The sequence below is a fragment of the Lissotriton vulgaris genome, chromosome 4_1 (assembly GCF_964263255.1).
Source record: "Lissotriton vulgaris chromosome 4_1, aLisVul1.2, whole genome shotgun sequence".
NCBI classification, from domain to species: Eukaryota; Metazoa; Chordata; class Amphibia; order Caudata; family Salamandridae; genus Lissotriton; species Lissotriton vulgaris.
Genome location: NC_141691.1, coordinates 1287621577 through 1287645383, shown reverse-complemented (window position 1 = coordinate 1287645383; position 23807 = coordinate 1287621577). Strand labels below are relative to the sequence as shown.

The 23807-nt window shown below is 48.0% G+C and overlaps 1 protein-coding gene across 5 annotated transcripts in view; it reads right to left on the bottom strand.

Moving 5' to 3' along the window:
- NFATC1 (nuclear factor of activated T cells 1) overlaps window positions 1-23807 on the bottom strand; it is a 428485-nt gene that overhangs the window by 370696 nt on the left and 33982 nt on the right. Inside the window, exon 1 of one of the 5 annotated variants that reach the window (XM_086965518.1) lies at window positions 8570-9000. The exons of the other annotated variants lie outside the window; for them this stretch is intronic. Coding sequence (XP_086821644.1) covers window positions 8570-8657 — 88 coding nt within the window. The 5' untranslated portion in view covers window positions 8658-9000. Of the gene's footprint in view, window positions 1-8569; window positions 9001-23807 lie in introns of those variants that run through there. 5 annotated transcript variants of the gene reach the window in all.

Sequence of the window (23807 nt, the reverse complement as noted above, 5' to 3'; positions counted from 1 at the left end):
ATGCACAGACGTGCAGTGTCCCCTGCTACAAATAGCTATGGCAGTGCGTTTAAGGGAAGCAAAAGCCCTCAGGGTACAGACACTCAATGTGTGTGTGCAGAAGGAAGGCTTGTAATTTCTTGCAAGCGTCACGTGTGGGTGGATCGATGCCTGTACTGCCTCCGATCTGCCTGTAGTTGGTGGTGTGAGCAAAGCTGGCAGTGCCCATAATGGATCGGCCTCGAGGGATGCAAGTGAAGTATGCTCTTTGTGATGCACTTGTCATACACAAGTATGAGGGTCTCTTGTGCTGCTTCTGATGCATGGGAATGCAGTGCTGGCTGGTGAATGTGAAGGAATCCTTCCCTGCCTGCAATGCACCAGTCCTGATGGTTGAGAGAGAAGTTCAAGTTGCCTGTGATGCACTTCTAATAGGTGAGCACGCGGGATGCGTGTGCTGCCTATGATGGACCTGTCTGAGGTGATCAGTCTTCATCCTATCCATGTCCAACCGGGAACCATCCACCAAAGTAAGTAAGGTTAGATGTTTTCAGTCTGCTTTCTTCAATCTGTATATACTTTATAGAAATAGCTGCTTGTCACACCCTCGAATGATGCCTTCCGATGCCACACTGAAAAACTAACAACATCTCAACTACAGCAGTGTGATCGTTTTTGGTTTCAGAATGTCAAATTGAGTGCCAGTAACAGCACACTGCTCTAGCACTGAATGGTGTTTGAAAACGACTTCTTAACAGATAACATTAACAGCCCCAATACTCCTTGGAGAGAGATTGCTTTCTTCTGTTTATCAAAATTCAGAAAAGTTTCTTTTGGAATACTCCCCATTACCACACTGAGAAGCAATCAGTAAACCTGTCTGTATTATAATCCAGCTCCCAAGTTCTAGTGTGTTAACACCTCTGACCTGGAGACCATACACAAACCCTTCTAACAGGAACGGCTAAACTTGACCCGGGTCAGTCAACCGTGTGCAAAGACAAAGTCTGTTTTCGCGTCGAGAAGCAGGAAGCTTAGCAGAACTACTTTCTAGGGAGTTGTAAAGAGAAAGGCGTGACGTATTCCAGAATTTCCCGATATGGGCCCTATTCTGAAGTGTTTTCTTCACGGCAGCAGGCTGTATTCCGTGTATTTGTACAGTGCAAACCACGGGCACACGGGCAACACATCGATTCACATGAAACAAAGCACAGTGGGCGCTATTAGTTGCAAAGCAGGCAACAACGCTAAACAGGGAAAGAAAAGTTGTACTTTGCCCGTGAGTGAGAGGACGGCCTGGGGGAGGGTGGATTCCGGGCTGGAGGATTCCCGGAGTCTCGTATGGCCAGTTCGGCCGTGTGATGTCAAATCTCTTTGCAAGCATGCCTTCGGGGTGCGATATGGGCCCTACTCTGAAGTGTTTTCGTCACGGCAGCAGGCTGTATTCCGTGTACTTGTACAGTGCAAACCACGGGCACGGCAGCAGGCTGTATTCCGTGTATTTGTACAGTGCAAACCATGGGCACACGGGCAACACATCGATTCACATGAAACAAAGCACAGTGGGCGCCATTAGTTGCAAAGCAGGGAACAATGATAAACAGGGAAAGAAAAGTTGTACTTTGCCCGTGAGTGAGAGGACGGGTTGGGGGAGGGTGAGGCAACAACGATAAACAGGGAAAGAAAAGTTGAGGACGGGCTGGGGGAGGGTGGATTCCGGGCTGGAGGATTCCCGGAGTCTCGTATGGCCAGTCCGGCCGTGTGATGTCGAATCTCTTTGGAAGCATGCCTTCGGGGTGACTTTCAGACTGCCCTGGTGTCATCCAAAGGATCTAAACTCGGAGGGACACAGACACTGGCAACAGGGAACATAATGCTAAGAAGCACCTATGGACAGCGGGAGGGTGCAGGGACGGGGACACGAACAGCGGGAGGGGGGGCGGGAACGGGAAGACGGTCTCGAAGTGGCACGTACAAAGGGCGGGCACGGACAACCGAGGGTTGAGAAGACACGGACATTGGGAGCGGTTGGGGGGCAGATAGTGCATGCTGAGTGTAAACAAAAGGTGGAGGAGTACACATGCAAACAAATATAAACAAGCAGCAGAAACGTGGCGGGCAGGCACACGGACAGCGGGAGGTGGGCGGGGGAAAGGAACGGACAGCGGGAGGGGGGGGCGGGAAAGGAACGGACGGCGGGAAAGGAACGCACTCACCTGGACTTTCTCGGCTGGCGGTCGGCCGCCAAATGGCCCAAACAAACCTCAACGAGAAAAAAAAAAAGCCCCACCCACCGCCGCATGACGTGGCCAAAAGAGAAAAATTCTCGGGAACGCCCCCGAATCTGGTCCGGCCTTGACGGACAGATCTGGCACCCAATGGCTAGCCTCCATTTATGGAGCTAGCCAATGGGAGCCGGGGGACGTTCCTGAAGTCCTTTTTGTAAACAATGGATTTCGCCTGCGCCGAAAAGCTGCGCAGAGCGCAGCCTTCGGCAGGCGAAACCCAATAAAGCACTAGGCTCTGAAAAAGGAATACGCTAAATGCAATTTAGCGATTACATAGGCGATTGCTTGAACTGCATAAGGAAGTTAATTTCACCTTTTTCCAAACTACCATACCAATTGGCCCTGTCATAGCTTATTCAACTATATGTTGTACATAAAGTCTATCTTCGCCCTGATAAAATAAATGGATATTTCTGGTACGCTGACTCTGCCTACCCTCACTGCCAGCTGACAAATGGAGACCTCCTACACATGCTTTGGACCTGTCCCAGCTTACATTACTGGCAGGAATTAGTAGACCATGTGAAGCACTGCACTGACAGAACACTCATGGTTACATGGAAGATAGTATGCATTTTAGGGTTATATCATAGGGGTACGAAATACTAAATCAAATCTTGAGTCATTGACTTAGGGCTACTTTTCAGCAAAGGACTAATAGACTAATTACCCGCAGCTGGAAATCAACTGACCCCCCCACCCCCCATATCACAGCCTGGCTGTGATCATTCACTAACTAGGTGCAGGCGGAAAGCACCGCTCTACATAGAGAAGACAATTTGGGACTCCGGAAATACCATATTGCTGCGTATTGAGACGCTCTATTGACAGACTTACACGCTGAAGTGCCTGAGGCCACCATAGCCCACAGCGTCCATTCGTAGAGATGCGACAAAGTGGAGGAGGGCGACTGTAGCGCATCGCCTGATGCTGTGGAACCCATTTAGGACACCACTATTAGCTGTCATCCACCATGCACTGACACTTAATAGCACAGCGGTAGTTGTAGACATGGAAGTATAAACTCACCTAGGTACATGTACATGAAACATGTACATGAAACATTGAACGATGGAGAGATGGGATTTGTTGATAAGGCCAATATGATTTAGGTAACTGCATAATAAGTTTATGTTAGTATAATACCTGTTTGAAGTAAATATTGCTCATCATTTGTACCAATACAACACTACTAAAAGTTACATCATTGTGCTATTAACATTTTTGCATTTATTGACTTCATTCTGCACAGTACCACAGACTGTACGAACCATACGTGCATACCTTTGCCACTGTAAACAGAAACATTTTCAAAGAAAAAAAGTTTGCATATATTTGCCACTTTAGATGGACGCGAAGAATTAAAAGTATATCCCTGCACAGTGACAATAATTTCACAAATGTGTAGAAACACCAGCCCAGAGCGAAGGCGAGCACATTCCAGAGAGCTTTGCGAAATTCACAACATTACAGCGGCGTAAAAAAACACACACATCTCCAACATGCCAGTGCGTAGTAGTCTATGTATAGAAAGCGCCTCAAAGTGCGGGATTAACAGACATAATAGGTAAAGTGGTCTAACCTCGCAGAATTTGAGGGAAAGGATCTGCGTTGCTATAGGGACTGGGCAGTAAAGTTTTGCGCGTTGCGTTGGGTGTAATGCTCAGGTAAGACTGCTGGATCGGATATCTCGCAACAGAGATCTAAATTTAACTCCTGTTTCTTTAAATACTTCGGCGTTACTGTTGTTCCAAAAGTTCCTTCCAGGCTGACACGCGGCTCCTTTCTTCTCAGGCGTTTCAGTGTCGGATGTCGACATCCCGTCACAGAACAAGTGACTCACGCCTCACTGGTGTCCCACTGCTACCAGGGCATGAATGGGTAACATGCCAGCACTACTTGGGGATGCAACACTACTAAACCTACCACTGAAGAGGGGGCCAAAGGGTGGAAACAAGACTGCACCATGCATGTGTTACTTGTGTCCTAGAGAAGTTAGTCACTTGGCCGAGTGCTAACTACCATCTAGAAATGTGTTAGCTCCATTCTGGCCGATTGGTTCTGGGGCTTAGTCTGACTGTTCTGGGTCTAGTATTGATATATCAAAGCAATACTTCAAATTAATTTGAGTTCTATAATAATTTTATCACACTTGTGCTCTTGAACTGTTCCACTTTTACCACTTGTTTTCTGGATCTACTCTAAATCTAGTCTTGTTTAGGACCTTTTTCTGGCTCTAATTCATTTAATTCATACTGTGTTTTGAGTCTTGTCTACTTCTCTGCTATATTCTGGTTCTTTCTGACATCATTAGTTGTGCTTTGGTTCTCCTCTGTCTGTGTTCTGGTTCTATTCTACTTCTGCACTGGGTTAGTTTCCAATTATGTCCTGGTTCGAATTTTACTTGGTTTGGGTTATTTTTCCAAGTGCATTCTGGTTGTATTCTGGGTCTGCTCAATCTATATCTAGGCCTACTCTACTTTTGTGACCAGTGCTGGCTTTATTTGTGTCAGGTTCAGTGTCTCTTCTAGATCTTCACTTGTGTCTTAATGCTGTCCTTGCTTTTTTCTGTGTCCTGGTCCGTTGTAAGATTATTTGGGGTTTTGTTCTGTAATTGTTCTGACACTATTCTTGCTATGTTTCAATTCTGTTCTAGTCGTGTTATGTTCTCGTCTATTCTGGTTGTGTTGTTTTCTAATTATATTCTAGTTGAATTCGGATTTTGTTCTCTTTCTATTATTGTTATATTTTGGATCATGTTCTGTTTGAACTCAATTAACTTATTTTCTGAATACGTTCTTCACTGGTTCTCTTTCCATTATGGTTTTGTTTTGGCTCGTTTCTATTTGGAGTGTGTTCTAATTCTCCTCTAGCTACATTCTGTCTTTGTCTAAAGAACTGTTCATTTATATTCCAGCTTGGCTTAGATCAGTTCTGATTCTATTTTGGCATCATTCTGACTCTCATCTTCCTCTATTTTAATTCTGGTATGTTGTGTTTTGATCTATTCTAGTACTATACTGGCTGCCTCAGTGTAGTCCACATCTAGACAAGTTATATTCTACAAATGATCAGCTCCAAGCCAGACTTTATTCTGTCCCAGTTCAGCCAATATTGTGACTGTGCTCTGGTGTACTTCATATTGTTTTTCAACCATGATTCTTATTATGGCCTAGGTATAGGCCTAGGTATAATCTGTCTGGTTTCTATATGTCTATTCCAGCTGCAATTCTACTTCTATTGACTGTTCTAGTTATATTGTAACCCCTTGGGCGCGGTCGCGATTCTGCGCCACATTCCGAACGCGGGTGCGGTCATGACGGCCAGGAGCCGTCATCAGCACACTAGCACTGTGTGCCATGACGGCTCCCGCCCGTCATCAGCATGGAAGGGGTTAATTGAATCTGGGTATGTTCGAGCTGGATTATTGTGCAAGTCCCTTCACGTTCTCTTCAGGTTCAGTTGTTTTTCTATTCCAGTTCAATTCTGAATATATTTTTATTCTGTTCCAGGCCTACTTTGGCTGTCGCATGTATATGAACTGGATCTATTCTTGCGTTTTCTCAGTCACTCTGTTCTCGTTCTATTCTAACTCTGTACTGGCTCATTGCCATTCAGATCCTGCAATGCCTGGATCTATCTTTGCTCGATCCATTCTGGTTGTCGGGATCAGCAGTAGTCCTATTCTGACATTTATCTGAGCCTGAATATTTTATATTCTGGCTGTGTTCCAAGTCTCTTATAGTTCTGTTATTTTCAGGACGGTCTTTAACAATATGTTGCTGTGTTCTTGATCTGTTCTAACAATGCTGTAGGTTCAATGTAACTGTGTTCTAGTTCTGCTCTACTTTGATGTGGCAGTCATCCGAAGTTGATCCTACTGTGTTCTTGATCAACAAGCAATTAAGTTTAGTACCATTCCTGCTGCTGGCTTGATCTATTCTGGTTATAGTCTGCTTTTCTCCATGTAATGTTCTAGTTATTTCTCTGTCTGTGCTCTGGTTCTGTTTGAGTTCAATACTTTTTGTACACTTTTGTGTAACTCATCGTGCCTGTGGTCTGAATTTAATTTAGCACTACTGTAAGTTTTCTATGATTTCATTACTGGTCTGTTCTAGTTTTATTTTGGCTGTATTTTTCTGCTCTAGTCAGTGTTCTGTTGTAGTTCCTTTGTGATTTTTTGTTGTTGTAATTCTGTTTCTTTTATGCTACGGTTGCGTTAATTTGTTCTAATTCTAGTCTTGTTGCGTTATTGGTCAAATCCATATTCTGCTTCTATTAATCTTTCCATTATCTTTCCTTATTTTCTTCTACCTTCATTCTAGTTCTCTTCTGTTCTCTTATGTGCAAGTTCTGAATCTGGACTGGTATTTCAATAGTGGTCATGTTCATCTTCTGGTCTGGGTGTTGTCTGAGTATATTTTATTTGTTATAGTAATAGTCCAGTTTGATTGTTCAAACATGTATATATTCGGGTTATGTTCTGGTCTGTTTCTAGTGCTTTAGTTATTCATAGTTCTGCAGAAGCTTTGTTCTGGATAGGTTCAGCATCACTAACTAGTAGTCTGCTATGGATATAAACTAGCTGCACTCAGCTTTGTAACAGCTTTTCCAGATATATTCCGTTTACATGTTTTCATTGTAGTCTGGCTGTGCCTGGATTCTGTTTTAGTTCTATACTGGACCTACTTTATTTAAATTATTGTTATATTCTTAGTCAACTGGAGTTCAATGATGTGCCAGTTCTCTGTTTGTTCTGGTTTGGATGTGTGCTATTTGAGCGCTGTCTTCTGTCTACTTCTGGTTCTTTTCTTCTGGCTGTGTTCTGTATATGTTTTATTTCTATTCTGGGGAAATTCTCGCTGAGCCTCAGGTCACTTCTGATTCTTTTCTGGCTCTGCTCGGGCTGTATTGTAGTGTTCTAGTGGTACTGTTTTGACTGCAACAATTATAGCAAAGGACAGAAAAGTTACATTGATCTGTCTCCGGGGAATGCCGCTGTAGCCCTGAATGTTATGCATGCATGGTACTGCTGCGCGTCAGTGCCCCTGGCCTGGCGAGTGAGAGCTGCTTATCTCAACAGGCAGAGGCTTTGGGGCGGAGAAGCCACAAAATGACTTCCCACCAACCAGCAACACTGGTCACGTACCACCCTCACCCCTTTCCACCCCCAGCAGGCACTGCACCCTCTTTCGCAGTAGGCCGGGATCACACACACGTTCCACACAGGGGCAACAGGTGCAGTGCACCGGAGCCCAGTGGTCTGAGGGGGCACTGAACCCTGATACTTGCTGTACTTCACAGTTTATACAGCAGCCCGTTCCTTATTTGCACTAGGGCCAAAGACGCAACGGCTACGCCACTGGTTGCTTGCACATTAAAATGCACTGACACATAATGAAATTACTAAAGACGTCTCCAACAATAATCACTCACTCAAACTCCAAGTATAAACACCGTATCCAAACACACACAGCACTCACTCAAACACACACAGCACTCACCCAAACAGACAGCACTCACCCAAACACACGCAGCACTCACCCAAACGCACACAGCACTCACCCAAACAGACAGCACTCACCCAAACACACGCAGCACTCACCCAAACACACGCAGCACTCACCCAAACACATGCAGCACTCAGCGATACTCAAGTGCAATCATATTTATTAAATGCGTAGGCACACACTGGACGTATATGCTCACTAGTAATGTGCTGCTTATAAACACCACAGTCACACACTACTGAATACCCCCACACATTGTGTGGACTGCAACTCGGGCGCACGCAATCCATTTCAGATGCCCTACACACACACAGTAAACTTACAAAACATGTACTGTATTCACACACCGCACTCACGCAAAGCACTGCTGTCACCAGGCCTCCATTGTGATCAGGGGGTACGGAACCCCCCCCCCCCAAAAAAAAATTTACTTTCTGCGGAGGGAGCATTCTGCCCAAGGTCAATGAAAACATGTGAGAAAAGGGAGACTTGGAAGGCCCTCATCACATTCCGCAGGGGGCATCATTTTATGTTACACCACTGTGATCATGTAAAACTGCTTTCACTTAACCACAGGTACCACTCCGATACCAAGTCACAATGGAAACACACACCACCTGTAGCACGCACTCGCACAAGCCACTCTAACAGGCGCACGCCCTCACGCTAGCCAAAACTTCAGCGTAGGACTGTGTGCCAGCTCGACGTGGAGAAAGTCAGGCCATGCCAGCTGATGCCAGAGAGTAGCCGAGGGCACGCTGGGCGCGGGGGGCTCGGGCGGCGAGTACAGACCTTTGGCTCCGCCGCTGGCATCGTCGCTCTGGTTAAACTCGAAGAGAAAGTCAAAGTCAAACTCGGGCTCTTCCCCCGGGGCGCTCATGGTCTGAGGGGTGCAGTCCCTTCACAGGCAGGGCAGCAGCGCCCTGGCGTAGAATGAATCTAGCATAGACGTAAAAAAAGACTCTGGGGTGGTGGTGAAGTTTGCAGCCCGGCGCCGCTCGTGTGCCAGTGCAGCGGGCAGTGCCAGCCTCCGCTGCAGCAGCTGCGCTCAGCCCGCCGTCCTCCCGAGTCACCACCTCTCCCCCGCGTCTCTCCTCCAGCCGCGGGTCCCCTGGGCAGGCTGGGGTGGCCCCCGCTCCCCCTGGGCTCTTCCTGTGCCCGGGCAGAGGCTCCAGTCAGGGCGCTGCGTGTGCCCGGCAGCCGCCCCGCACCTACCGCTTTATGCGCGCGGCCTCCTCCCTCCCCCGCCCTCCCCTCTTTTTGTTGATGTTTCCGGGGCTGTGTAAACACGCCGGCGCCCCTCCCCCGCCTGCCCTGAGGCGCTGCGAGCGGCCCCTGCCTGCGGGGTCAGGGCGCGGCACCCCCGGCTGGGGGAGCTCCGTCCCGGGGAGAGAGCGCCCCCCGCCCCCTGCTCCTGCCCGCCGGCTGCCTCTGACTGACTTTCATTTTATCTCTGGCTTCTGTACACACGTGTCTCCGGAGGAGTTCAGAGAGGGCGCCCTTGTCGTCTTCCTTATTCCCCTCTGGGCTCGGCACCGGGCCAAAAACAGGGCGCGCAGCCCTTCAGCGACAACAGGGCGATTCATCGTGCAGTTCTAGCCAAGTGCCTTGGGCTCACTTCAGAAAGAAAACTGACACTTTTAAAGGAGAATTCGTCCCGTTTATTATTGTAGCTATTTAAATATATATTATTTTGGGGGTGGTTTCCTGAATTTTTTAGTTGTCCCCGTTGTAACATTTTAGCAGCAGCCTTGTCACATTTTGGACCAGCTTTCCATGTGCCAGTGCCGGACCCAAGTAAAGAGAGGGGTGCACATTATGCTCACACTCGAAATGCTTCTCGCGACAACCCCTGCTGTTACCTCACACCCCCAGTCACAGATACACGCCCAGGCAGAGCAGTCCGGGTGGGTGGTTACAGCAACCCGGCGTATCTATGAATAGTGCAGTAGGCACAGTGGAACCGGGACCATCGAAGGGTTTTTGATACACGCACAATTGTCACCTTTGCCTCATGTAATGTAACGTTTACTTTTGTATCATGCCCACTTGTAATTTTCTCCTCATGTAACACTGCTGTTCCTATTGTGAAGCGCTCTGACACCTTCGGGTAAAGTCCGCGCTATATAAAAACGCATAAAATAAATGAAAAAAATACTCTAATCATGGCTGTATTTGACAACTCAACTGGTTGGGGCGGGGTGTGGTGGGGGGCTTGCATTCCTTGATGCACCCTTGCTTCACCTCTGCTGGGAGCCTGCATAGAGGGAGCAGTGTGATCGGACAGCTATGGGGTCACTTCTGGGGCCAGTGCCCGCTGCGTAGGTGAAGGGCCCGCCCAGGCGCAGGGTGGTTCCCTGAAGGCACCGCGGGCTACTCAGACCCACGAGGGCGCTGCGCTGAGTCTTGATGCGTTATTGTTTTTCTCTGCCTCTGACAGGCAGCGTCTGCTTCCGTCGCAGCTCCCACTAGTGCCAGCGGTGACAACGGCACGCCGAGCTGCCAGCTGTCCCGCAGCCTGCTACCAACCCCTCTGCCTGCTGCTCGAGAGAGAGAGAATGAGAGAGAGGGTACTGGAGCTTCCCATGCTTCGCAAGAGGCGTTTTTCATGGTCATTGAATGATAAAACCTGCCGCGTTCTGACGTTTCAGGCACCGCTTCAGTGTGGCAAAAAACAGCATGCCAGTCAGTGGTGGCTGGTGACATTACAAATTGGTGAGGCATAACAGTTCGAGATGAGGGCCCGGTAGCGAGTGAACGTAGCGAGTCCAACCATCATAAAGGGCGCTTGCGTGGGTTCTCCCCCAAGAAAAATTTGAAAATACAGTGGGCAAATGGTGCATTTTCAAGCAAATTTAAGAAAGAAAGAGGGGTAATAAAGCAATTGCGAAAGTGTAGTTATGAGATCAATTAAGAGATTTCAAATGCTGATGACATAGGTAGCTGCTTAATCAGTATAACCAAAGTACTTCATAACAGACTTTGAGATAACAGTGCTGAGTACCTCACAGATTTCTAAATTTATTCATAGCCTGGAGTATTACCAAATATAATGCTACTCCATTTGCTGGCCTCCTAAGGTGGTAAGGCTGAGCTGGCTTTGCTAGGATCTCAACTTATGACCTGCAAGTCATTGCAAATGTCAGCAACAAGCATTAATTTACTGTCCCATCTTGCCACTTATCCACAAACGCAAAAGCATAGAGAAAAGTATGGAGAAGAAATCACGTGCTGCTGACTGAGCTGATCACAACTTCCTACGTACAAACAACAGCCACTTGAATTGAGTAAGTAAACAAGTCATAGTGATAGGTAATTGACATCACCTGATTTACTTATGTTTAACAATCTTGGGCCCCTCCTGACCCCAATTCCCTTGTATAAAGTAGAAATGCAATATTTATTGGCTGATTTCCTTATAGCAGCAGAATATTCATTCAAACCATGCTTCTCCTTTCCCTGCTCTTCTTCCTCTCTCTTTCTTTAACCCTTTGCGTGCGGGGCGCATTCCCCGCCTGTGCTGACTCCGCCTTGGGCAGGCGGAGTCATGACGGAACGGTTCCGTCATCAGCACAGCTCAACCGATGCTGATGACGGAACCGTTCTGTCATCAGCATGGAAGGGGTTAACCTCCCATCTGTTTCTCCCTCTTTTCTTCCTTTTCTTTCTGCTTTCTTCTTCTTCTCTCTATTAACTTTCTTTCTTTGGTAACCTATGGTGATACCATTGCTTTGGTTCACTGCTTATTGGATTTCATTTTATACTTTATCTTAAATATCAATTTATGATATATTCATACTTTTTGTTTTTTCATATGTATCACCTGTATGTTATTCAAATGTTTATATACTCTTTTAAATCCTAATAAAATTATTGAAAAAAAAACATGCTTCTCCTCATATAACAACATGGGATGTAAATGCTTTAATATTTCTCCCTCTTCAGGTTCCCAGACAGTGCTTTATCAGGGCTCATTTAAATTTTTCTACAAATATGTCTATAGATCAACGCTACCTCCAGGAGATGGCAATCTGTTGGGACTGGTGTTAGCTCGGCAGGTAGCAGTAAGGCTGCTGTGCGTCACATGCAGGCTACTAGTTTGAATCTTGGTGGGACGGACTAGCCTTTCAATCGCTGCAGCGATAATCAGAAAGCCTTTTGCTATGGGTTATATACAACGTTAAAAAGCGCAAGTTCTGCGGCTGTGACAGGAAGCACCAGACATTGTAAACTGAAGATTTGCTGCCTCAGGAGTTAGCCGAAACATTGTCAAACTCGGGCACAATCTAATTCAAAGTCCATGTAACCGAAACAATAGACAACTACTGCACGTAGGCCCTTTTAGTCCAGAAGCTTCAACCAAACAGCAGTCGCGGCTCGCGTGGGGGGGGGGGGAGGAGGGATGTCGCGCGGGGAATGAAATATAAAACAAAAGCAAGCAAAACTTACCTCACCACCACCGGTCCAGGTCCGCGCCACCTCTGCTCCCCTTGGCGCCTTCACACGTCCTCACGATCGAATGGCAGTCCGGCAGCCCCTCTCAGCCAATCCTGGCACTGCTGCACTGCTGCTGCAGCACCAGGATTGGCTTAGGGCACAGGTTACTCTTCACCCGCAGCACGCCCATTAGGAGACCGAAGGGCTCCTAATCGGCATGCGCAAAAAAATGCGCAAACACAAGTGCGCATGAGTGGGCACGAGTAAAAAATTCGCCCTCCGTCCCCACTCATGCGCACTTTGTGTTGCTGCCTGTTGCCCTGATGACAATCATGTCAGTCAACATGACGCCAGACAACCCACCCTGGGCGGTCTGAAGTCATGCTGACTGACATGATTATCAGTGAGTTCTCCATTGGCATCTTTGAACTTAAGTAAACTGATTCAGTTTACTTAACTTCAGAAACGCCGAGGGAACTGCGGGTGGGTAGGGGGACTACGCCCCCACGTCCCAATGGACACCCCGCGCCTGATGCCAGTGTTGTATACTGCGCACCAGTCTTCGGGCAGTTAGCTCTCAGCCCAACACCAGAGTAGTGGCTTGGCATGATACAGATTCCTAATTACGCTCACACAGTTCAGCAAAATGCCTGGGGTAGCAGAAGTGACACCACACAGCATTTGGCAACCATTGACACCACAGGTTGACTCCTTCCATGTCCTGTTCATTCCATCAACAACCTTCTATTTGCTGCAACAGGGGCTGGGGAAGGGCAAGACGTGGAAACTATAAAAGCAGACATGCCTCTTTTCTGCCACTGCCTTCATAACCCATGGGACCAGTAGTAGCCAGTTAGTGCCATGGAAACTAAAGGCAGGTTAAGGTTGCACTGTGCTGCCCCGAATTGACGTCCATGTGACCATCTCTACTTCCTACTTTTTTGAAAGACAGTAGCAACACTTCTGGGCAGGGCTGCTATGCATTTAATTGGACAATAGAGATACCTACAAAAGGGTTTATTCTATGCCTCAGATGACATTTATTCCTTCCAATTGCTCTGCGCATTGTAATATGTCAGTGCACAATGGCCATAATACACATGCAATGACGAAGAGAGACACAATGACTGGGTTTGTGTCTCCTTAGCAGTCCTCTCTGGAGCATCACTTGGGTGACCTGGTGTTTGGTGGGACAGGCCCAGTTTTGACTATCTGAATTAATCACATGGTCTGGTTTTCAGAGAGCTCAGAGGACACACAGGGAGGGAAGTTTTCATGTGTTCCAGAGTAAGTAAGATTAGCTAGGAACCCTTATTAGACAGCAATTCAACACAAAAGCTAATTAGTGAAACATCTCCATTTAATTCCCGTTACTGCGTAATTGTCTGTGTTTTCTATATTGGTGAGTGCTGTCAAGTTATACTGTGCCCCTTCAGTCAATACAAAAACATAGTCCTACTTTGATGTTTGTGGAATGTCACAATTTTTGAGTTTCAAAATCCAATCACGCTGTGCATCCCCTACACATGGAAACTGAGCAGCAAGGTTCATATGCTTCCCGTCCCCTTCCCGTCCCCTTTGAAGCCACAATCGAGGTGAACTGGAACTCTGCAGTTTCTAGCGCGGGCTCAATTTTTTAATATATTTATTTGTTTAATATTGTTTATAACGCGCTGCTAAAACTCAATGGGTGGTTGAGCGTTTTACATAGAAATAACTTTGGCTGAGTAACGGAACATGATAAAAAAAATGTAGTCCATATGAATTTACAGCAGCACATTTAAGTCTGCTGGGGATGATGTGACTCCCCTGGCTGCTGTGAAAAGCCCTATACTACTTTTAGGTGGTGGTTCTGTGACAGCCACAAGAGGCACTTTCTATATGTTCCTCTGACGAGGTAGCACACACGCGTGATTTTAAAATCTTGCAGTGAAGGTGGGTTAGTTTCTTTGGGCCAGATGTACAACCATATTAAATTGCGACTCGCAATTTGCGCTCAATTGCGAGTTGCAAATCATGTGCAATTTACTATGTACTCCAGTGTCAGAAAACTGATTGCGATTCCCAATGGGGTTCACAAAATGCGAGGCTCATTAATATTAACGAGGAACTCTCATTTTACGACCCTATTGGGAATGGCGGACCCTCCTAGGGATGGTGGCCTGCTGAGATCAGCAGCCACCATGCCTGGGACTGTTTTTAAATAAAGCAGTTAAAAAAAAAACGCAGCCCGTTTTCCTTAACAGAAAACGGGATGAATTAAAAAAATAAAAATGAAACGTTTTCTTTTAATTTTTTAAGGGCATGCAGTGGTTTGTGGGGCCACTGCCTGCTCTTAAAAATAAATTTTGCAAGCATATGCAAAGGGTAAGGGGTCCCCTGGGGACCCCTTCCCATTTGCGATTTCATTACCACCTACTTGAAGTAGGTGGTAATTTGGAAGTGTTTTGCGACTGCAATTACGGTTGCAAAACATTCATACATGCCTCCTGAGCCACTATTAGGAAGGAAACGCCCCTTCCCAATAGTGAGTTGCAAAACCTATTTTGCGAGTTGCTAATTGATTAGCGAGTCACAAAATAGGTATTGTACATGGGCCCAAGGTGTTTAGCGTGCGCAATCGGGTCTAAAACCCGTTTTTGCACATGCTAAGAACCGTCGTACATCTGGCCCTTTGTTCCTACCAAAAAACTGGAAAGCACCGTACAAGCGAGCACATCTTATTTACCACCTATCCAACCTTAAAATTGGTCATTAGATGACTTTCTAGTAGCCCTCGTTTTTGAAAGTTTGTTGTTCCCTTTTGGCCGCATTGGTTTGGTCGAACTCTATAGCTGTCTTGAATCTTTAGCCTCAAAGCACAGCAGTTTTATGGATAATCAAGATCAATAATTTGCATAATTTCACCCCACATGTGGACCAAGGGTTGATTTTCAGAGTACAAGCCACTCTTGCCAATAGCTCTCTCCCAGTGAAGGTGTGGTTTACATTGCGTGGAAGAACCTTTTTGGTACGGCACCTCAACCAGCCCCTGCCGAACCATCCCAATTTTAATAGGCACACACACCCACTGCAATTCATTCAAAATGCCAACAACACGCGTGAACTGTGTATGATTGGACCGGCACATTTATGGAGACACTCTCCAGCCACTGACTCTGCCCCAATGTTGTTGTTGTTCTTTATGAAATGTCCCGCGTTGATGCCCCACCACTCGGGCACCGTATTTCCCGACCCAATATAACTTTGGTTGTTTTTAACCTTTTTGTTCTTTACTTTTTCTTTTTTCCTCCAGGTGTTTTCCAGAAGGTATACATCCCCTCCTTTGATTCATTTATTATTATTTTTTCCACTTTTCCACAGGACTACCACATGAGTCTATATTGTAGGGCATGAGACCTTTATGATACATTCTCACACCGTCCCCACTAGAGTAGATGAAGATCTCCCGGTCCTGATGAATTGCCAAAGATCCTTGGGACTATATATGGCATGAAACATGTTGACCACTTTCACACCACACACACTGTCTCAAGCTCAAGGGGGTATAATTTCCCCTCTTTAGCTAGGACTCTTTTGTCGTTCATTTTTACTGATAGCATAGGAAACCAACTTATAAAATACTCTGTGGGATTCCAATAGCTATTTTTAATTCACACACACTACCCCATCTCTACTCACTACACACATGCCCCACTACCACTCTTTAGCTTCATTACGGCAACAGGAGAAGATCTCTGGCAAAGAGGCCGATCGTGGGGCCCGTTAGGCATTGCAGCGCCGGCCCAAGGAGGAGCTGCCCTATGATGAAGCATGACACCCCTCGGGTGTGTGAGAACACTTTCTCCTAATTGGAGCTATCCCACCTACACCTTCTTTCCCCCACATACACCTGGTGCCCCAGAACTCCCCCCAATCCCTCCTTCATTCCTCCCCCTTCCATCCCCCTCTTATAGGAACTGAATACTCTAAATCTTGCCATAACAACACATGGCCTGTATGCTGGACCTACCAAACCCCAGTCCCTCCCTCTGTGATGAATGGTGCATAGTGTGACATGTCTTCAGTTCTTTACACAACTGTTCATTTCCACCACAGGAATCTTCAATTTGAACTGCAATGTGGCACTTAAGTAGGCTTTCACCTTGTCAAAATTAACCCCAACAAACTGAATGGAACGAAAAACACAAGTATTCCAGATGTACAACAGCGCTTGTTATTTATGCCTTAGGAAGAGAATCAAACTCTTCCTTGCGCCAACTCAGTCAAACGTGGATGAACAGCTCCCCGCTTTCCACATTAGGAAAATTAAGAGACAAATCGGCATGTCTCTTGAATGTTATATTTATTTTTGTATTTATGTACCTATTTTTAGGTTGTGTATAGCACTCAGGGGTGTAGCATGTTCAGTAAGATTTGTGGGGTGTGAGCTTCAGATTTTCAGACAATAAGGCTGGCATATAATGTTTCAATACATTATACGAGAAGCAGGGTGCATGATCACCCCTCCTGCCAGCCGCCACTCCTGCTGCCTGCCAGCTCTTGCTTCAGCGACCCAGCCGCCGCTGGGCCGCCCGGATCACCCCTCCCGCCTCCTGCGACCTCCTTCAGCTACAGAGCGACCCAGCCGCCGCTGGGCCGCCCGGATCACCCCGCCTGCCGCCTCGCCTGCCCCCGGGCCGAGGCCGCCGCCCAGAAGCTCCCGCCGCTGACTCCCTGCGGCCCCGCCCACCTCCATCCCATTCGCCGGCCCCGCCACCCAGCTGACCCGCCCTCCCAGGCTCCTCACTTATGACGCCCCCAGAGCGACCGCGCAGCGGACGCGCGCAGCGGGAGCACCGAATGAGCGCCGAAGGTGCGCCAAAGGTAAGCTCGTCTGCGCCCGTCCGCGCCTGGACTGCGCCCAGGGCCAGGACCCCTGGTCCCCGCAGACCCCAGCCCGCCCGCCGGACGTACGACGCCGCCACCCTCAACGCACTCAACACCAGCCGAATCCCGGGATGCTACCGAGCCACCCCGAGACGCACCCACGGACCCTTCAGCTGCCACGCCTGCAAGTTCTCCTGCATCCGGACCTGCCTCGCACCAGCACCCGCCAAGCCGAACACCAGCAGCAACCACCTCAAGTGCATCCTGCTCAACACCCGCTCCGTCCACAGACACGCCATCGAGCTCTGGAACCTCCTCGACACCACAGCTCCTGACGTTGCCTTCCTCACGGAAACTTGCACGAACGACTCCTCAGCGCCCGACATCGCCATCGCCATCCCAGAGGGCTACAAGATCACCCAGAGGGACCGCACCGCCAACCAGATGGGAGGAGGCATCGCCATCATCCACAGGGACACCATCCACATCATGACCAACACCGACGACACCCTGACTACCGCCGAACACCTACACTTCCAGATCCGCACCGACCCGAAGACCACCCTCAGAGGCACCCTGATCTACCGACCCCCGGGACCACGCCCACAATTCAGCGAGGACATCGCCGGCTTCGTCAGCTCGCATGCCCTCACCTCCGCTGACTACATCCTCCTGGGGGATATCAACTTCCACCTGGAGAACAACAACGACCGCAACACCATCACCCTGCTCGACAACCTCGCCAACCTCGGACTCAAGCAGCTGGTGTCCACCCCCACCCGCCTCGCCGGACACACACTTGACGCCGTCTTCTCATCCAGCAAAGACATCGCCTTCAGCCACGCCACCGGACTCCACTGGACGGACCACATCTGCGTCCACTTCACCTTCAGAAGAACGACGATCCACCACCACCAGCAACCGGTTGCTCGAAGAAGCTGGAACAAGATCACAGCCGACCAGCTCGCCGCTTCCCTGAGCCAGCACCTCTCCGCCAGCTCAGCGAACCCCAGCCAGGCCGCCGACAACCTCACGAAGTGGATCAGCAACTGCGCGGACGAACTCGCCCCACTGAGGACCCCGCCCAGCAGACCCGGCAGCAAGAAAGCCCCATGGTTCACCGACGAACTCAAGAGCTCCAAGAAGAACTGCCGAGCCCGCGAGAAAGCCTGGAGAAGGGAGCCAACACCGGACAACATGACCACCCTCAAGCTTGCCACCCGGAAGCACCACCAACTGATCCGCGCCACCAAGAAAACTGCATTCAAAGACCGGCTGGACAACAACGCACACAACTGCAAGGAACTCTTCAACATCGTGAAAGAGCTCTCCAACCCCAACGCCGAAAACAACGACATCACCCCATCGCCAGACCTCTGCAACTCCCTCGCCTCCTACTTCCACAACAAGATCGCGGACATACACAACAGCTTCAGCCCTCAACCGACGCACGCCACGACCGAACCACCGCCCCCCACCACCACCCTCCGCGCCTGGACTCCGATCAGCACCGAAGACACCGTCCGCATGATGAACTCCATCCACTCCGGATCTCCGACCGACCCCTGCCCTCACCACGTCTTCAACAAGGCCGACGCTGTCATCGCACCCCACCTGCGGGACATCATCAACACCTCCTTCGACACCGCCACCTTCCCGGAGAGCTGGAAGCACGCCGAACTCAGCGCCCTACTAAAGAAACCAACAGCGGACCCCACCGAACTCAAAAATTACCGCCCCATCTGGCTCCTCCGGTTTCCAGCCAAAGTCATCGAGAAGACCGTCAACAAACAGCTGGCCGCCTTCCTCGAGACAAATGGATCCCTCGACCCTTCACAGTCTGGCTTCCGAGCCAACCACAGCACCGAGACCGCCCTCATCGCTGCCACCGATGACATCCGAGCCCTGATGGACAACGGAGAAACAGCGGCCCTCATCCTTCTAGACCTCTCCGCGGCATTCGACACTGTCTGCCACCGCACCCTAGTGCAGCGCCTCAGCAACGTCGGAATCTAGGAGAAGGCACTGGAATGGATCATCTCCTTCCTCGACGGAAGAACACAGAGAGTCCGTCTACCACCGTACAAGTCAGAGGCCACCGAAGTCATCTGCGGCGTCCCTCAAGGATCCTCGCTGAGCCCCACCCTCTTCAACGTCTACATGAGCCCCCTCGCGGCCATCGCACGTCAACACAACCTCAACATCATCTCCTACGCTGACGACACCCAGCTGATCCTTTCCCTGACCAATGACCCCGCCGCCGCCAGAGCCAACCTTCACGAAGGGATGAAAGACGTAGCCGAGTGGATGACAACCAGCCGCCTGAAACTGAACTCAGACAAGACGGAAGTCCTCATCCTGGGCGCCTCGCCCTCCGCCTGGGACGACTCCTGGTGGCCCCCGGCCCTGGGCACCGCACCCAAACCAACAGACCACGCACGCAACCTGAGCTTCATCCTGGACTCCTCCCTCTCCATGACCAGACAAGTCAACGCCGTCTCCTCGTCATGCTTCAACATCCTGCGCATGCTACGGAAGATCTTTCGGTGGATCCCCACCGAGACCAGGAAGACGGTCACCCAGGCCCTCGTCACCAGCCGACTGGACTACGGCAACGCCCTCTACGCCGGAACCACCGCCAAGCTCCAGAATAGACTCCAACGGATCCAGAACACCTCAGCCAGACTCATCCTCGACATCCCACGACACAGCCACATCTCCGGACATCTGAGAGACTTGCATTGGCTCCCCGTCAACAAAAGAATCACCTTCCGCCTCCTCACCCACGCACACAAAGCCCTACACGATCAAGGCCCGAGCTACCTCAACAACCGCATCAACTTCTACGCTCCCAAACGCCACCTACGATCAGCCAGTCACGCCCTCGCCGCCGTCCCCCGCATCCGAAGAACGACAACAGGAGGAAGGTCCTTCTCCTACCTGGCCGCCAAGACCTGGAACTCCCTCCCGTCCGACCTGCGCCTGACCCAAGACCACCTCTCCTTCAGGAAGAAGCTCAAGACCTGGCTGTTCGAGCAGTAGCAGCACCCCCCCCCCCCCCCCAAGCGCCTTGAGACCCTCCGGGTAAGTAGTGCGCTCTATAAATGCCTTTGATTGATTGATTGAGAGTGGTGTAAGGGGCAGTGAAAAGGACAGGAATGCATATTGGGAGGAGTACTAAGAGAGAAAACATTTTTTGTAAAATTACTAATATTCTGAGGACTTTCAAGACAAGAAAGGGAGAGAGTGTGAGTGCGTTTTTGTCTGTCGGTATGTAACATTCTTGGTGAAATCTGACTGAAATCTCACTATACCCGACTAAAAGCACCTGTACCCAACTATCTATCAGAAAATACATTTATTCGGGGTGTGTAACACCCCAAACCCCCCCTGAAGCTTCACCCCTGATAGCACTTTACGTCATCTTTCGAATACTTTGCTTTACAGAATGTGGGACTGCTGGGGTAGTAGGTCTTCTTTTTCATAAGTGTTCCATAGAATAGTTTTTGAAAGTCAGTAAACATGATTCTCCCCTTCAAATAACACTATAAACCCCAGCAGTAGGCATCACTTCAAGGGCACTGAATGTATAGAAACATGAATCGTTTCTCGGGCGTTGTGCCTAAGTTCAGCTCCCACTTCTCTCTTACCAGGATTGCCCACTACAAATACCTTTGCATACAAACATAGAAGAAGAATACATTCTTGACTAAACACTTACCAAGAGATCAAGAGTGGGAATATATTTGACCATAAAATGATAAATCTATTGATAAAATCATGACAGGTGGCGAATGTGTACCTGTTGAGAATGATAAATGCATACTGGAGAGGTTTTGAACAAATCCCCTATTCAAGACGAAGCTGTCAGGTCAGATTGCCCCCGCTTCCTGTCTTGGACTATAGCGGGGTCAGTAAGAAGCTGGATAACGAGGACTGGCTGCATCTAATCAATAAGCACGATATAGTATATTGTCAAGAGACTTTGGCCCATGAGACGTTTTTTGTTAATGGATTTCAATCTTTCTGTGTAGATGCTTCACCATCTACATCAGGCTGACCGAAGGGGGGTTAGGGGTTCTTGTCTTTTTAAGGATAAGTACCTTGAAAGTCAATGAGTTGTTCTAGACTTTTTGCTGCCAATTTTTCTGTTTGTTACTTCCCGGCTATTTGAATGGTTTATTAAATATTTTTTATTTTGATTATTTATTAAATCATCGTATTGATCTAATAGATAATCTGAATCAATTCATTGTAGATTTTTTTGAGAGATATCCAGATAGGAAGGCCATTTTTGGATGGGCAACTTTAAAATCTCTAGTTGCCCTTTTAGAGGCGACCGTGTATGTGGGGTTACTGACTGGCAAGGGTAAAACCTAACACACTTTATTCATATCCCATATGAGGTCACATTGAACCAGGTTATAATGAAATATAATCTACTTTTTAGTTCAGACTTCTTTAAGAAAGGTTATTTCGTTCCACTAACCTATACAGGTAAAGACAAGGGTTCCACTATAGTTTTATCCTGTTGTCACCTTATACAGCCTGGTACATAGAGTAATCATATATTTTCTCTTACAACATTAGCTATCATAATCCTATTGTTGACAACTTAAAATGTCCTCTGGTTAAAGCACAAACGCCAAGTTTTTACTCTAAACCTCAGTTTACTAAAAACAATGTAATTCATATTGAATGGGAAAATCTAGACCATGCAAAATTTCTTGAGAGCTTCAATATCTCAAAGCAAGCTGAAGTGACGTGCTGTCTATCTGAGGAGCTAAAGGCTAGGGAGATCCTTGAAAGTTTTTAAGGCCAGGAGCGGCTCCTCCGTTTGAGCAGAAGAGCGTCGCTCCACTAAGAGAAGCCTCAGGGCAGAGCCAACTATTTAACAGAATAAAGTTTATTTATTACCATTTTATTTTTCAGCAACCAACCTGTCCCGAACTGAGTGTCAGGACAGAGCAGGGCCACTGCTGCCGAGTGGCAGCAGGGAGCTATCGGCTTAAGTTTAAAATTAGCATGTCCCATTGATTGGCCGTTTTGCGAAAGCCAGCCAGACATGCACATTCTAAACTTCTCTAACTTAGCTGTCTTAGACAGCTGGGTTAGAGAAAGGAGAGGCCTCCTGTGCTCTTTAGAGTTCTGAGTGAGGCCACTCCCTCCAATCTTAGCGCTGCTCTCATGCTGGTGAGAGCAGCGCCACGATTGGGGTGGGTAGTTTGCTGGGTCCCGCGTTGGAGCCTGCTAGAAGACCAAAGGAGGAGGACATTGAATTACGGAGGAAGGAAGTGTATTCTTTTTTGTCACCCGCCACACCACCCTCGGTACATGCCAGCCGCCACTGTTAAGGGCCTTTGCAAACTAGCATCTAGTATGTTGGTTACCAGCAAAAAACAAATAGAAAACCCCCTTACAAATGGTTTAACACAGCCTGTATTGCTGCTTTGCGACAACTAAAAATGCCATCTTAAGCGTCACCTCGCAACACTAAGGATGTGAGACATTCTAGGCTTATATATAAGTCCACTTTAGACATTAGAAAACACGAGGTAAGGAGGCAGGCACGGGAAGAGTTACAAACTGCTTCTGAACTCAGGGACTCCTGGGCTTTCCAGGAAGTTATAAACCAGCCTTTATTTACAGATAATTAGCCCAGAATAGCATGCCATAATTCTGCAGAAGAGTAGATTTTTCATTCATCAAACATTTTTGGACAGGGCTAACCACCTTAAGCTCCAGTAGACGAAACAAGCCCTTAATAATTCAATGTAAGTGTGTGCTGTTACTAGAGCTATTTCAAAGTTCCCTGTAGAAAAGGGACCTGGCTCAGACGGGGTACCCATAGATGTTTTTAGACAGAATGCCACCTTTTGGACATCCCTGCGTACAAATGTTTTTTGTGCTGTGGTAAGAGGTGATATTCCAAATTCCAAGAAGGAGTTCATTATCATCCCAATATTTATAAAGAGGGGTAGAAGTCAACTAACTTGTTACTGACCCATCTCAATTTTAGACTCCTCTGTAAAGATCTTAGGGAGGGTAGCCCTTCAAAAATTGGAAGACTGGGCAGTGGAAAATAATTTCTTCTCAGAACTGCAGTACGGTTTTCGCCCTGGGGATGGCACCCTTGAGCAAACCCTGAATACACTGTTGTTATCTGGAAAATACGTTCAGCTCTGGAGAGGATCACTCCACATGGCTTTCATCGACCTCTCTAGAGCGCTCAACCTCGTTGACAGTCGCAAGCTATGGGGCATGATGGGCACAGCAGGTATAGATCTCGCCCATATTAATATTTTGAAACGTCTGCACTACGGTACATCTGCTCAGGGTTGCTTTGGTACAAATTGTGAGCGTAACCCTTCCTTTAACTCTATTATAGGTGTGTGTATTTTAGCCTCCTTCTTGCTTCTTTTTTATATAAATGCTCTTGAGTCGGAGGCATGGACCTCTCCATGGTTGGGAGCCGCCCATTTCAAGCTATATGCAGATGACGCAGTTTTGAATGCCTGCAACGCAAATAGGTTGAAGTTGCTTTTTGACTCTTGTAATGATTTTATGGGGGAGCTAAATTTAAAACTTAACCCTCAGAAATCATATATAATGATTTATGGACCAAAAGAACTCACTTAGGCACACACAACATAGATGGAATTCCAATTACCAAGGTGCAAACTTTTTATTATCTCTGAGTTTTGAAGGCAGACAATTTGAGATG